Source organism: Stegodyphus dumicola, chromosome 1 (assembly GCF_044657685.1).
Source record: "Stegodyphus dumicola isolate Sdum_Otavi_A_Nest chromosome 1, ASM4465768v1".
Taxonomy (NCBI): Eukaryota; Metazoa; Arthropoda; class Arachnida; order Araneae; family Eresidae; genus Stegodyphus; species Stegodyphus dumicola.
Genome location: NC_140768.1, coordinates 195,823,346 through 195,840,907, shown reverse-complemented (window position 1 = coordinate 195,840,907; position 17,562 = coordinate 195,823,346). Strand labels below are relative to the sequence as shown.

At 29.6% G+C, this 17,562-nt stretch overlaps 1 protein-coding gene across 8 annotated transcripts in view; it reads right to left on the bottom strand.

Annotated features, from left to right (window-relative positions):
• Positions 1 to 17,562, bottom strand: part of Cadps (calcium-dependent secretion activator 1) — a 295,482-nt gene that overhangs the window by 163,715 nt on the left and 114,205 nt on the right. For 7 of the 8 annotated variants that reach the window (XM_085824507.1, XM_085824512.1, XM_085824515.1 and 4 more), the window contains one exon: positions 16,881 to 16,916. The exons of the other annotated variant lie outside the window; for it this stretch is intronic. In XM_085824507.1, the coding sequence (XP_085680633.1) occupies positions 16,881 to 16,916 (36 nt within the window). The remainder of the gene's footprint in view (positions 1 to 16,880; positions 16,917 to 17,562) is intronic. 8 annotated transcript variants of the gene reach the window in all.

The window sequence follows — 17,562 nt, the reverse complement described above, 5'->3', positions numbered from 1 at the left end:
AGAACTTATCAGTAATTTCATTAGAAGCACGTGCATACAAGCAAAACATGCACCACTGTTAGAGGCGATTGTACATCCTGCTTAAGATTATCACTTATTTTTACATAATCTTTGACTGAGATTCATCTGTATCACTGCAGCCAAGGCATTAAAACCACTGCTGAATAAAGCTGCTATGCATAATTTGTATCTGTTGTTATTTTGGAGCTAGTCTCACTTCAGTTTCATCCAAGATATCTTTTCCCTTATACAGATAATTCTAGTTTAAAATTACACGTTTAAACCTGATTGATCTTTAGGTTTTTGCACAGAAGTGTACATTTTATATATTTAAAACTAGTTTTTTTAATGTAAATTAAACTACAATAAATCTCTAGTCTTGCATTTTTTTAAATAAATAAATAAATAAAAAAAAATTAGGTGGTAAATTAATAAATAAAATAACCAGAAAGTTCATGGATTACCTAGAATATATTTTTCGTATTTCTAAAAAAAAAAAATGAATTACATGAACATATACTAATGCATATATGCCAACATATACAAAATGTTGAATAGATGGAACCAATGATGTACTTAAATTATTCCATTATTTACTTTCTTGTACTAGAAATTATACTCATCTAAAAATAACCTTCAAGACTCATAAAAAAACCCAGTTCAACAAAATTATTGCTATTTTCTACCATCACTGCCATCTAAAATTTTATGGGTGTGTATGTATATACATATGTACAGATACGTGTGTGTGGTGTATGCATATACATATTTGCATGTGCATCTGCATATCAGCAAAATTTATAGAACAGTATATTGTTTAGCTCTCAAATACAAAAAATATTTCTCTGCAACAATGCAAAAAATAACTATATAAATGCTAGCCAATTTTTAAATTTAGTATTTTCTACGATTATTACAAAGTTCGTTACATCCACCTTCAAATATACTTTATTACCTCTTCTTCCTAACTAAAAAATTTCAGTTTTTTAGATGTGTACAAATATTGTTTCAAAACCTGGATTCTAATTTATAACTTCATTTCAGTAGAAAATTGTCTTGACAACTACATCTAATACTCAAAATTTATGACCAAATATTTCAAATAATATATTACTTACAATATATATTAGATTGTACACAAAAACATCTTAAGCAAATCAATTAAAAACATATTGCAATATATTTAATAAGTTTTAACATACATTTATTTACTGATTCATTTAAGAGAACACACTATGTTACATAAATGATACAATAAAGCAGACTTAAACTGAAACATTTAATTAATCAACTTATCAAACTTGATCATTAATCAAATATTTTAATATAAACAAATCATACAAAAATACATAACATATACTGAACACATACAGGTTAATATAAATACACAATCCATTATTTACAAAGGAAAAGCATCTTCTTATAAAGTAGTACTGAATGCGTGCAAAACAAAATAAAAGGCGGCCCATTCTGCATAGTTTAGTTTCCATAGGTATTCAGTATTTACTGTGATATAACAAGCACCAACTTATTTCACACTGGAAAATCTAATTGCAGATCTAATTATTGCATCACATAATTCGAAAAAAAAAAAAAAAAAAAAAAAAAAAAAGGATTTGGAAATAGGAAAAGCTGAAAACGATTAAAGTGTCATTCATACTCAACTTCTCATATGTATATTGTGATATTAAAGGAAAAAAAAAAAGTGGTTAACTTTTTTGTTATATACAACATACATAGAAAATTATCTGATAAAATTCAAGACAACATTTTATTAAGCAGCATCAAATAGAAATAGATAGCTATATATAAATACATATCTTCTCTGAGTTACAAAACCGTAAAAATGTTCAAATTAAAAATTTTAAAAAATCAATTACTGTATTATACTATGTATAAGTTTACTCCTTACCATCATATACTTTTTTACATGTTCCAAACTTATTTAATCTAATCATTACACTAGAAATGAAACCTTAGTATATATGAATTCAAGAAATGATGTTTCATAAAACAATTACTTCCTTAAAAATTATTTAAAAATCTTAGGAAAGTTACAATGCATCATGAATGCATTAATAATAATAATCATAGAGACACAGTTTAAATAGTAGTAAACTTCACATACATAAGTTCTAAAAAAATGCATCCTTCAAAAATCATTACATGAAATTCAATATTTAATGCAGCAAATACTTTTTATGCTATATATAATGTTCTCAACAAACTACTTTTACACAATAAAAAAACTTTCAGAATTTTCCTGACATTTAATTTTAAAATAATTATTACTGCATCAAATATTTCAAAAAGAAGAAGAACAGCATCACGATGAATCTGCATGTCTCAAGTCTGAATGTTAAGAAAAAAAAAAAAAAAAAGAAAGAATAAGTTATCTTATTTGAATATGTATCATACATAATGTTGCAAAATAATTTTAGTTACACACACAAAAAGGTAAAATGATTTTCTTCAAGTTCTTGGTGAAATAGTTGACTAATTAATTACAGCAAAGCACAAAAGGTCTGTCTATCATGAAAAATGCTTTTAAAAAAATCTAGGGAGAACTTGGATAAAATTTACATAAGAAAATAAATAAATAAAAATAAAAAAGCAGCTTGTGTATTTCGCTCCAAGGAATTGAAACGAACTACACATGTTTTGCTGTTTTTAGCAATTTGTTTGATGATAGGTCCAGATTATATAGAACTAGATGAATATTAATTACTAAAATGGCAAGAAATATCAGATGTGTTTCATAATATTTTATACGCTACAAATCCATAAAAATTGATTAGAATCACTATTAACTAGGCATATTCCAAAAATCTTCACTTAAATTTCATAGGCTAATCATCTTATTCTTTATTACATACAAATACACAAAGATAAATACATAAAATTGCTATCTGAAAACTTCACGCTATAGCCTAATCCCGCAAAAAGTTTACACCAAGTTAAAAAAAAAAAAAAAAAAAATTAAATTTAAAAAATTACAATCTGATTTTTATAGAGAGATTTCTGTTTAACACCTCCAACAATTTTAAGCTAAACAATTATGGGTACTTCCTTATTACAGCAGCCTCCCAAAACTAAATTGCTAATTAACCAAGATGTAACATGCAGCGAGATTTCAGAAAGATTTCTCAGTTGATTAGTGATTCTATCTTGATGACAGCTATAATAAGGAAATATCCAATTATGATTAGTTACTTAGTGTACAAATTCAAAATAAAAAAACATAAAAGCAAACATTTAAAATAAGTTGTTTAAAATGAAATAGTAGGAAAAAAGTTTTCGAAAATATTATTTAACTATAAATTAACACAATATGGTAAAAATGCACTTTAAAGGGAAGCTATCAGACTTCTAAATAACAATCATCATGAAACCTTAAGGTTGATCAAGTATGCAAACAAAATGACAGCTGTGAAGTCTGGCATTTTTTAATCATTATGCAACCTCAGAAATGGGGATATTAAGTGATATACGCCCACAATATTTACAGCTACAGATTGGTAACATAATGTGAGTTATATGGCTGTCATGTGATAAAGTGTATTCTTGGCAGATGACTTTGAATAGCATCATACAGAACATAAACAACAACAGGGATACAAATTAATAATAACTGCATTAATTTTATCATATACAATTACTTTAAAATGGGTATCTCAAGGCCACTGCTCTTATTCTCCACCTTTACTCATAACCACAATTATGTTTGTGACAGGACATTTAAGTTCTAAAATTCTTTTTCCATTTTACTTCCATTATGTATGTTTTCATTATATCTTAAACTAAAATTACACATGTAGAATTCTGAATTATTCAGGCAAATAAAAATAGATTTAAAATATCAGCATTAATCTGCTTTCCAATGATTAAAAACAGTCAAAATGTTCATTTGATCTCATAAAAGAATTTCATATATTATGGTTTAATGTAAAAGACAGCTGTTCAAACAAGAAGGAAATAATTATTAAAATCAAGATTTCTTAACACTGTTTGTTTGCAGCAATTTCATGAACAAAAATTAAAAACAAAGAAACATTAAAATAGAAAATACAAAATTTTTTTAACTTCCTCACTAAAATGAAGAAGGAAATTCTTGTTGATAATGTTATGTAATATTATTTCTTAATTTTGATTATCAATAATTTACCATTTCTTAATTTTGATTTTCAGTAATTGGATTTTATTAATTTGCTTATTTGTTCAGTTTTAAGTCGTTGTTGCAAGTTGTTTTCCTTTTAAGCTATAATTGTTTAAGTTTGACTGTGTTAATTTTTTTAATCCTAAGTGAAGTTGGGTTTTAACATTTAATTTTTGTTTAAAATTTTAAATTTAGTTTATTTGATGTTATTTGGTTTTGTTCAAGGTTCTTTTGGTTTGACCCTTAAGGTTATTTAACTTTTACATTTTAAAGTTTTCTGTTTGTTACGCTAGTAGGGTGTGTAAATTTAATTAGTTTTTTGTTTAAATCTTTTACCCCTCTTACTGGTAAAGTTATGAATCCATATTTTCTGACTCAGGTGGTAATTTTGACTGATGTAATGAAAAAACTTAATTTTTAGTAATGTTACTTTTCTGAATAACTGTGTAACTATAGTATTTCAACAGTTGTAATGAAAACATTTCGTATTTGACTGAATTGAAACTTCAAGTACTTTCAAATAAAATTCAGTAATTTGATTAATTATGATGAAAGAGTTATGTAACAGAATTAATTTCAGTACTAATTGTTAGCACTATTTTTCTTTTTCCAACAAGCTAATGTAACGAAAAACATTCCTATTATCAGAATTTGTTAAAAGCTATTTTCTTATCTTTGGTATCCTTTTACTTGAAAGTGACCTTGCCACAGTCAAACTTTTGGCCATATGTGTGGATTTGCATATTCTGCATCCCTGACTCACAGAGTTCTTTTCTATGTAAATCTTGTACAGGGTGCACTTGCTAGGGGTGTAAATGCCATTCAGCTTATGCATGTATTAGATTTGCACACTTGATGAGTTTAGATCCAAATATGTTATTTATGTCCCTGTTTGGTGGAGGGGTGTTTGACCTTTCAGAATAGTCTTGAAAGGTTGCATTGAAAATTGTGCAGAAAAAGCCAACTTCTGGAAGCCAGAATACCCATCTCCCCATAGAAACACAGGTTCACCACTCAGAGGATTGCTGGAACTGGGCGACCGTTCTTTCCTAGTTCGTTTTCGAGCATCAAGCAGCTGCAGCTGAATCGAAGAAGGGTCGCACTTCCCTGCACTGTGAGGAATGACATGTATACTTCTGAATCTCAGACCATGGCTGGTTTTCTGTTGGCACCATTGGAGCCACCCAACGGACTCAGGAGAACGGACGAACCAGGGGCAATTGTCGTGCATCCTGAAATTAAACAAATCTAATCTTCATATTCCTTTTCTTTATTCTTTCTAGTTGAAGGCTCTGTAATACGAAATGGCTTCCTTCCAGTCATTTCTTTGACTCTGCGTGGTATTCAGCTTCCTCTCTTTGCACCCTTCTGAGCTATAACAATGTACTACAGGTTTCCTCACAGTTTGAAGTGCTTAAGTTTCTAAATTTGTTGGAGCAAAAAATATGACTGATTCTAATTATTTACTCCCAGTATAAACCAGTTCCTTACTAACCAATTTTGTTTTCTATTCAGTATTTAAAGAGCCTGACACAAGTAGAAATTACAATTTAATGTGTCCCAGTGTCCACTGGCCTATAATATGTTACCCTAAAATTGATTTCCTTATTTTCCTTTACAGCTTTAAGAGAGTTTAAATGTGTTTGTTAAAGAGAACTGTTTTGTGTGGGCCCACTGATGGTATTTTGTTATAGTTAACTTTCTAAAAAATTTTGCCACCTCCAGAGATGACCACTTCAATGTAACTTTATGTAAAAACGCTTAATGCTTTATTTTCTAAAAAAATGTTTGAGATTTAACTTTATTTGTTTGTTTTATTTACTAGTATACACTGGACTAAATTAACTTCAAAATAGGTTTAATTTGCTAATTTTTATCATAATATATTGCTTAGTTGATATACAAGTATGTATGTATTTGTATAAGGTTCCATTTCTATTTAAGTTATAACTATATTGTCGCAAAATTTACACAAGATTGTTTACTTGAATACAAATTACACAGATATTTTGGTATCACTAACATATTACCCTTAAGTGGCTCTTATGCAGAAAAGATTTGTTTACATGTAAGTCATAATGATTTTAAGTTATTCACAAAAACGGCATAGTTAAAAATATTTACAACCATATTAATCCATATTTCAAATATCTACATTTATTCAGTTATTTAAGTCACTCAAATTAACATATAACTTCAGATATTTTAAAACTCATATCTATTTCCATTTCCATACTACTGTCACTGTTGGCAGCCACTTGACATATAGATAATAAATAGTGACAGCAGCCACAATCAATGGTCAAGAGGTTTAAGTTTTAAAAACACATACTTTGCCCTGGGTTTTTATTCCTAGCAGTTAAATGGCCTGGTGCAGGAGTTTATCCATGTAACTCAAACAGTGTCAATGAGTTCTTCACAAAAGACAGTCTTCAATATTTAGCAGATAGCCATTGCATGTTTTGCCAAAATTAATAAATCCAATCTACAATCACTATCATCCCATAAAGTGACCGAAAATTGTTACAATCTCTGCTTCATTTCATCAAAGTCATCTTCATCAAAATTTTCCAAGTGGTTTATATATACATGTTTATGAAATGAGAATAATTTGGAATAAATGAATAAACAATTTCTGCTAGTTAAGGAAGTAAATTGAATGGTAATAATGAGTTTGTGGCACAGGGATCATAACATCATCATGACCAAAGGCAAAGAGAGTAGTAGTGATCTTGAGACGTTTACTTTAAAGTAATAGAATGTAATTTATACCGTTCATGATATAAAACATATTGTACTGACCAACAAAGTAAAAAACATATATATACACATTTTTTCCCCTTAGAAAATTTATATTATAAGATTTTATATTTTGGTTAATAATTTAAATAAGGCTCAGTGTTTTTATATACAAAAATTCAATCTGTATTTACATGAGTTTAATGGGATCTAAAGTATGAAACAAAGGATAAATACATTGCACACCAGTTGTAATCAAATGATAAAGGAATACAAAATTAAATAAACTGTGCAATAGAATTTCAGTTTATGGTGAGTTTATTAGGGGGAAAAAAGGAAGGCCAAGAGAAAAGTGGTGCATTGTTATATCACAGCTGGAAAAAAAGATATATAAGCACATTTGTGGGGGGAGGGAAGCAGACAGATTTCTTTCTGACACAAATTCAGACTTGCAAATTAAAAAATGCATTAAAATTCATGCAATTAAATACTGCATTTTCTCTTTCATTCACTGAACAAGAACGTAAAAATACATAAAACATTCCAGGACTGTTCAATAATAAGAATCAAAATTTTAAAATTTTGGATTTAACATTTATGCTTACATTAAATATTAAGACAAAAATTAATACATATTGTACTAAAATACATATAACTTGAAAATCTAATTAACTTCCTGCATAAAGTTTATTAATGTACACCCAAAAGTATTAAAGCTGAGAAATGATGATTAACTTGGAAAGGTAGAAATGCAAATATAAAAAAAATTTCAAAAAGTGAATTTCACTCTTAATTCTATCATAAGAACTTAAAAAATAAAAACCTGCCTTACGAAATACTAATCTATACTACTCTAACATGGATATTTGATGAGAAGTTTTTTTTTAATAATAAATTGCACGTATTTATGATGGAATAAATGAGGATGAATATTTGGTATTTATGAAAGGGAAACTTTGGATAACTGATGGAAACAAGCAAATACAAAATTCTTATTGCATAAAAATAAAAGAAATACCCGATAAATCTAAGCATACAAATAAAACTCCTATGCATTGCAAGTCGTTCTTATAATACTGTTCTGTTATTTGAAATATTGCATAGGTATCAAAGCAAACTACATCATATCAGACTGAATTATATGCAAATATCTAATTTTGTTAAGAAAATTCCAAACAGACATTGAAAACTCTTTCATGATAAAAAAGTCAAAAGTATAATGGTATACTGTTCAAGCAGAACAAATGCTTTGTGAACTGTAAGAGATTCAAAATGTGATGATGTATATACCAATCAGCTGGGGCACATAAGCAGTACCATAACAGGTCAATCAGCAAAGCAAAGTTCAGTTAAATTGGTGTTACAGTGAAAAGTAATGATATGCATATTTACTGTACCAACTCAGAAGAATAAATGAATAAAATAAAACATCCTGATTGTGTGACAGAAAAACAAACAAACAAACAAACAAACAAAAAAAAAAAAAAAAAAGGCTTCTACAGCATAATAGTCTTCTTAATCAACACAAATTCTTCAATAATAAACTGCAATAACATTACATTCTGCAGATTAAACTCCTTTTGTTTTTCCCACTGAAAGAATGCCTGATAATCATCTATTTTAAACAAACCAATATAAACAAAACAGAAATACACCAATGTAAAGCTTGAAATTAGGCAAAACATTAATTTTATTTTGGCACAGATCTTAAATAAAACTCTATCTATTCCAAGGGCAATCAGTCCAAGTACCTCTTTTACAGGAACAAAAAAATTCTGTCAGAAGGGAGGAGCAACAATAATATTTATATTAAACACAATGGGAAAAGCAAAGCAAACTCAGCCCCATATGTTGAAGAAAATAGGAACAAAATGTGAGATATTAAGATACTAGAATTTTAAAAGTATTAGGAAAGAATGAACATGGATTAACTAATGACATTTACCTGTAGAGTTATTAGATGTATCGAAGCCGAAAACATCAAACATGCACAATACCCTTTCCGAGACTCTAACTCTGAACCTTCCGATTGGTAGCTACATACGATTTCGAATTACATCATGAAGACAGGCGAAAAGTAAGGAGCATTCTCTCCCACTTAAAGGGCAAATGGGGAGGAAAGAACCTGACTATCAAATCCTTATTTCCACTATATATATATTTTAAATTTCTGTACCACTTGCACAGTTTTTTAGAATTCTTTTAAATCTGGACACAGGAGAAAATGAGGAATGCCCTCTGTGGAACTAGAACTCTGGGCCTTTCAGTTGCTAGCTGGATATGTTTTCTAATTAAATTACATCATGAAAGATTAGCTATCACATTAATTTATTTCTCCTTTTCAAACATAAGATTTTCATTCACTGTAACAAAATTTTAACACTCTTCTTGTTTGGCCAAATATCTCAAATAATACTGACATGATATAACTTCCCCAAGAATCAAAAATTAGAGAGAGAATCTTTATGAATTTTACAGATAGGTGAGAAAATGACCTGAAAACTGAACTTCTGACAAAATTGTGCAATTTTGTAGCTCATACATACTTCTGCAATTTTTATAACTGATTAATTTTATTTAAAAATATATGCCAAAACAACATTGTTATTTTGTCTAATCATATATCATCTTTTCATTCAGATGGGGAAGTAAGAGTAACTATGTTTCAAACCTTCTGCTAGACTTTACAACCTGCTTGTAACAATCATAGGAATGGTGACAGGTGATTGCTTTAAAAATAGATAAGCTGGATATGCAAACTTTGTTAGCAGGGAAATTAATCAAAGCAATTAATGACTGTACTGTAACTTACAGTTAAACTAGCCTAACAGGTCTGTAGAATAAATAAATAAATAAAAACATGGTGATCCCAAATTAATTTAATTTATATACATGTATACAAAACAATTTTTTCAAAAAACAAAAAATATAAATATGCCTAGTATTTTCGTGCTTTAAGCTGCAGAAAATTAAAGACATAATGTAAGAAATTTAGAACTAATGTTTCACAAAGATGAAAATTTTGAAATTCATAATTACTAAATTTCAAATAATCTAATAAATGCAACAAAGAATTTAATAAATGTAAAAACTAAAACTTTTAAACAATCAGTCTTTAATATACACTCAAGAGCCAAAACATTATGACCAGCCCTATATTTTGCGATGAACGCGCCTGGATGACGTGGAAGGCACGTGATCAGGTGGAAGTGGTATTTACCTGCTGTTGGAGAGTCTGAAGAATTATTCTTTCAGTTACTTCTGTGTGTGATGGGAAAGGCTGCGGATCTAAGTGACTTTGATAGAGAGCAGATTGTAATGGCTCGAAGGCTCAGAACAAGTATTTCTGAAACTGCACGACTCGTAGGTTGTTCGCGATCTACACTTGTTAGTACGTATGAAAAGTAGACGAATGACAGTGAAACCAGCAATAGACGACATGGTGTTGGACTGCACACGCCATCAAAGATAAAGGTTGTCAGAGACTGTCTCACATGTTGAAGCAAAACTGGAGCCAGACAGTGGCTCAGCTGACAGCCGAATACAGTGCAGGGCCAAGTAGAAAAGTATCGGAGCACACTGTTCAGCGGACACTGTTGGATATGAGGCTATGCAGCAAATGTCCCACTCGTGCGCCTTTGCTGACCAAGCATCATTGCCAACTGCGCCTGCGCTGGGCCCAGGAACATCGGGACTGGTCCATGGATCAGTGAGAGGGAGTTGCCTGGTCAGATGAATCATGGTTTGTCATTCATCACGCCGATGGCCATGTCAGGATACGCCGTCTTCCAGGCGAAAAGTTGCTCCCTCAATGCACAGTAGGTCATACACAGGCCGGTGATGGCAGTATTATGCTCTGGGAGACGTTCTCTTGGGCGTTTCTGGGACCCGTGGTTGTGGTAGAGCAGACCATGAATGCTACAGGGTATCTGAACATCATTGCGGACCAGTTGCACCCTTACATGGCCTCAGTTTTTCCAGCTGGAAATGGAATGTTCCAACAGGACAACGCCCCGTGTCACAAGGCTACAGTTGTGTTGGAGTGGTTCCAGGAAGATGATGCTGATTTCCAGTTAATGTCCTGGCCGCCTAACTCACCCGATCTCAATCCGATAGAACACATTTGGGATGTCATGGGATGGCAGCTCAGAGGTCAAAGACCACCAATTTGCAATATCTCGGATTTGCGTGACCATTGCTACAACATCTAGTACAATCTGTTTCCAGCCATCTGTCAAGGACTTGTAGCATCCATGCCAAGGCGGGTTGAGGCTGTGTTGCGCGCCAAAGGTGGCCCAATTCGTTATTAACAGGTGGTCATAATGTTTTGGCTCTTGAGTGTATATATACATTACATTAAGATTTAAGTATGTAAAAAATTTTAAATCAAACAAAATGCTGCTTATGCAAAAGCAACAAAATGCATTTTTGGACTACTTACTCAAATTTTAATTTTAAAATTTAGCAATACATGGAGCAAATTTTATGTCTAATTTGTTCTTTCATTTTTTAAATGCATTTTTGACTACTTTATTACATTAACATTTTTGACTACTTTATTACATTAAGTTAATAACATATACATACGTATATATTTGTATGAATTTGCAATGCATGGCAAGCTAATTAGTACTGAAATAACTGAAATTAAATTATATACAAAAAAATTTTATTATGGAATTTTTTTAATTGGAATTATGTCCACCAGACTACATTATAACAGGAATTCTGGTGTCTAAATTATCACCATCAAAAGTCAATACTATACTGACTTAAGTACAAAAATATTATTTCTAATGAGGAAGAAAGAAAAATATTATTAAATTCTATGACATTTATTCAAGACTCTGAACAGCTCAGTAAGCATACATCAATCATTCCTTTGCAAATCTTAAAAAACTGCACAGAAGCTGAATATAAAAAAATTGCAAAAATTTGCAAAATGCTGCGCAAACAAAAGTGAAGATACAGAAAGCAGTCATATGTCTAATATTAATGTAGAAAAGATTATCACAGAATTGGATTTCATAGAGGATTACATTTCTGGAGTGAGAGAAACATGAAAAAAAAAAAAAAAAAAAAAAAAAAAAAAAAAAAAAAAAAACTACTTCCTACATTTATGGGTACTTTGTAGGAGATAATTATCCTAAAGCACAGTTTACCAACATTTGTTTTAGACATATTTGTGTTAATTACATCAAATAGAAAAGTTTTTCTATGTTGAAACTGATAAAAAAATTATTTAATAAATTCAAATTTTCTTGACTTGAACATGGCCTTAAATAATTTTATCATTAAATAATTAAATTTGATAGATGGCATCTTCATCTATCAAATATACTACTAAAAATTACAGTACAATGAGATCACTGAAGACTTCATCTTATGTGAAATTCATTTATAATACGTATATTTTCAGCTAACTATATAAAGGTAAATTTTGATTTAAAATATTAATAATTAAAATTTATACAAAGCATCAATCACTCTCATCCCTTACTAGGGCAACTAAAAATGCTGGAACTAGGCCTAGGGCACATACACTTGTAATTAAAACATTTCCACAATATAAAATTCCTAGGTGGCATCTAGAATTTTAGGTACTTCAGTGCAACTGCATTATTATTAAAGCATTAAATAAGTTTTTTTTAATAGTTAGACTTTAGGGTCACTCTGTATATGTGAATTGAGTGTGACTACCATCTTCCAAATTATTATAATGTTATGCACTGTATACACATAAATAAATCTTTTTTTTTTTTTTTTTTTTTGTTGTTGTTTGTTTTTTTAGTAAATCTTATTTCTTTTTCTATTTAGTAAATTTATTTTATTATTTATAAAGGAATTGTTTTATCAGAGCAACAACAAAGAAAAAAACTTTAAAAATTACTATAGATATCAGTTATCCCCTACTCCGCAAAAAATCTTCTAGTAAAAATCTCAAAAATATTCCAAGAATTTCATAAACTTTAAATTTCTAGATCAGCGTTTCAATGTCTGTGCGAAATGGAGCTCTTAAAGGCTCTGCATCCTTATCCCAAAGCCTTTTTGGCTGCTCCAGGAAGATAAAATAAATTAAAACTGAATGAAATTAAAAATAAATAAATAAATAAAATAGAATAAAAGCCTTCAGATTTTTACATTATGCCCAAATCGGCGTTTTTTTAAAACATTTTGTGCATTACCTTTATTTATTTAAATATCATGTTCTTCGCACTTAAACCATAAAATTAAGTTCAACAGCACTATCGCAAAATAATTTTAAAATGAGCATATCTTTAAAATTTCTGATACACAGTCTAGCATGCTACAGATAAAAAAAATTTTTTTTTTTCATACGGTGTTGCCAATTGCTCTCTTTGAAATCATTGGGTTTGTTAATCAAAAATTCATTAAAGTTTCACAAAATATGAAATAGATAATAAAACAATTCCAGATGCCCACATTTGGGTAGAAACGTATGTTACTCAAAATTTGATGGCTCCAGGTATCGCTGTTTTATCACAATGCGAGAAACATGCATACATTTACGCAGATTCTTCATTATTTAATTTCCGTAAATATAATACAGGGCTATAATATCTGGTGGCATCAATTTAAAAAGTGAATCAATGCAAAATGCCAAAACAAAATTAATAGTCCTTTAGAGCAAACATCTGGACTGATAAGAGAATAAGAAAAAAAAAGTTGAAACAAAAACAGAAACTTAGAAACTATATTTTTAAGGTGAAAATTAGTTTAGTTTCATGTTTCCACTAGCAAACAATGCTTGGCCTTCACTTGGAACTGCATGATCAAGACACCTCTTACTCGTTCTCAAACCTTTTAGAATTCTTGAAAAATCATCTACAAATTTACCAGATAGAGGCTCTCAGAATCATAGTTAATGTTTCACAGTTCATTAGGAATTCCATAATTCATAAGAACTTATATATTACTTCTACATATAATGACATTTCCCATCTAATTTTAAGATTTTATAATAACTGTTGAGAGTCATCACTTTGATGCCACTTAACGAGGCTAGAAGATAAGACTTACTGGAATCCACTCAAAGCTTCTTAAAACTTGGCCCAATATAAAGGCAGGTTGCTTGTGGATTTGCAGTCAATTCATAGCAATAATACAATAATATTGTGATTTCTTAGTGATTCTTCCATGAAACTTTCTGAGTATCTGATTTCTTTAAGATTTTAGTTTTGTAACTAGTAAGCATTCTTTAATAAAGGTGATAATGAAAATAACAAACTTTATACAGTCAAAAGTCGTTAATTCGGACACCCATAATCCGGACCTCAAAGCTACAAACTTTCTGCGCATGCGTCGCGCTCACGCATGCGCACTGGCGTTTACGAGAGCGCGTAAGACCTTTACGGCTGCGAATATGTTTGTGTGCACGCGCGTTTAATGTGTAAAGGAGTTATACGCTAAGCTAAAATTATCTAATTCAGTTAATGTTGCAGATTGCGTTGTTCCTTAATCTTCAAATTGGATCCGGCTTATTATTTTTTGCAGACTGTTAGAGCAATGTCATAAAAAAAAAAAGCTTGAACTTTCGATTATGTCAAATAGAATTTCCAATATATATTTACTAATATGTAATTTGTATCTACAAAGCGAAAGTATGTTTTGAAATCCGAAATCTGTTTATCAATTTCACGCCGCGGATTGGAAGTTGATCTGTCAGCACTATCCTTATCTTCAGGGCAGATGTTTTTATTTTATTTGGCTTATAATTCCTTACTAAGTGTAGTATTTCATCTCGATGTACTCCGTCTTTAATATGATTTAAAACAAGTTCCTCGTCATTATAATTCGCTTCCGATAGCGAAGAAAAGTGACAGAGGTTATTGAAAACAAAAAAAATTTCGATTGACAAATTAGTCGGTGTTCTTGACACAGCAATTATAGGACTTGAACGGCGGAACTTTGTAACTGAACAAGAAATTATGTCTGTTTAATAGAATTAAAGAGAAAGTATTATCACATGAAACGAAGCAACTTACGTTGAAGAAAATGTTTAATAAAGTAAACAAATAAATATTAAGCTTTTTCTTTTTTAAAATTTTGATACCCTTTAGATCATAATTGTTCTTTATTTCATAAATTACGGTTTCATATTTTTAATTTTGTAATTTCTGCATGCCATCTTACCAGATTTAAACTGATGATCTATAATCCGGAAAAATCGATAATCCGGAATAGCTGAAGTCCCGACGAGTCCAGATTAACGACTTTTGACTGTATAATAGTAACTTCTTAAAAACAAACTCTATTACAAATATGTGAAGAATGTGGAAAGCCACCATAAGTCTCTCCTGCTGCACACTAAAGTACGAGGCTTTATGCACTGACATGTACACAAGAATGTGCTGGAAAAAGCAACCACTGGTGTCTCATTAAATGTTTTTACTTTTTTTTTTTTAATGTTATATCTTAGCGTAAGCCTGCAGTGCACTATGCAGCCTACAGTTGCATAGTAATATAATTAAATTGTAATCGTCTTTTACATAGAGTAACAAAAACTTCAAATACCAAGCAGTGTGCAAATATTTGTTTGAACTGAACTGCATTTAATGATTAACTTGCAGAAACCCAATTTAATTTAATGATTTTAATAAAACTTTCAGGAATAATATAAAATACTTATAAAAATAACACATATTGGTATGTTTTATTGAAGTATGGAAGAACTTTTATGTATGGCTACCTTTTCATAATATCATGTTAAGAATAAATGGATTTAATTATACTTTAAAATTAAAAACTTTAAAATACAATTTCATTTTACGGATATAGCACAACTATTTACTCTCTTTACTATCTATAGCTTTTGCTAATTCTAAAAAGGGCTTTGCAAGTCAAAAGGTTTGGAAAGCACTATTCTAGGTTATCATGAAATAGAATTTCAACTTTCATTGAACAATAATATTCTGAATTCTAACAAGATTTAATAAAAAAAAAAAAAAGATCATTTAAGAAAGTTATTCAGATTATAAAAACTGGATCTATGCAATTTAGTTATTCAGCTTATGAAAAAATAAACAATGAAAGCACCTTCAATTAGTTGTTAGTAAATATTATTAAAACAAAGATGCAAAAAATCTTATATCTTAAAGGTTCAACAAAAACAGCTAAGTTAACTTTGATAAAAGTTACGCTGATGAAACATAAATATAATAATGTATTTTATAAGTTGATCAATACTAAAAATTGGAAACTGTAATGCTCTTCGAATGATGGAGAGATTTTTTTTTCAATTTTTAACTATTTTCAAATATCCAGGGGGTATCATTCAACTTATGAGTACAATTCATTCTGTAAAAAACATTGGATTAAATCAGTACAAAAAACAGCAATGACAAAGACTTTGCATTAGTTTTAGACCTGCTTCTTCTTCTTTTTTATTAAAAAAATAAATTTCAGATTATTTACAGTTCTTACGAGTACAAATCACGCCAGAAAATGCATTGCACTAAATCAGTATAAAAAGCAACAATGACAAAGACTTTGCATTAGCTTTAATCATGCTTCTACTTCTTCTTCTTTTTTTCATAAATTTCAGGTTATTTGGATTTAAAATAATATGATAAAATTTGGACAATGGTAATCTAACTGCTAGCTTTAAAATACCATTTAAAGCAGAGCTATATCAAACTCTTAAAGACAAATACAGAAAGAAACATTATATGGATATCTATTAATGCTATACATCACTTAAAAAATTCTTTATATATTATTAAACAAACCTTTTTTCATAATATATAAAAACTAATCTAAATATGGGAAATAACATCTTTAAACACACATAAACCATGCAAACTAGCACAAATATACTGAACAGAAAGAAAATAATAATAATAAAAAAAAAAAATTCAAATGATCAGGGAAACAGGAGTAAGATCAATATGAGAGAAACTTGTGTTGTGCAAAAGCAGGAGAAGACAATATGGATAAACATGCAAAAAAAAAAATTATAACATACCTCACATCTGTGGCAACCTGTCCTGGTGGGGCAGTACTTTTGTGTGTGAAGTGTGAAATTAGCATCAGTATTTTACCCATAAAAATACATAGTTTGAAAATTGCCTTATAAAGCCTTACAAGTAATAATTGCAATACAATCAATCTGACAGAATGTGTAACTTACTAAAACATCCACAGGAAGCAGATGACAAGTCTTAATAGAATTAGCACATAAGAAAGAAAACTCCAAACACTTCAAATAAGACATTGCGCAATGAAAAAAACACGCTTTGAGTGGAATATGTTAAGGCTATTCTTCAACCGAAAATTAAAGCAAATATATCTTTAAAAAATACATATATTTTAAATTTACTGATATTTTAAAATATTGTTTTCATTATGAAAGATATCAAAAAAGATTATTTTTAACACAGAAATGTTATTTAAAGATACAATTATCAGATACAATCAGTACAATATTGTACAATATTAAAGAAAGAACGAACTTCATGTTTGTATAAGTACAAATAAAACAGAAGTAAAAGATGCATTATCTGAAATCTTTAAAAATGGGCTTTTATAAAAGTATTCAGTAATGTAATAACTTAATTCAGAGTAGGATGGAAACAAAATTAAAAAAAAAAAAAAAAAAAAAAAAAGGTTGTAACTTTAAAAATACTCCTAACTTGCTGTGAGAAAAT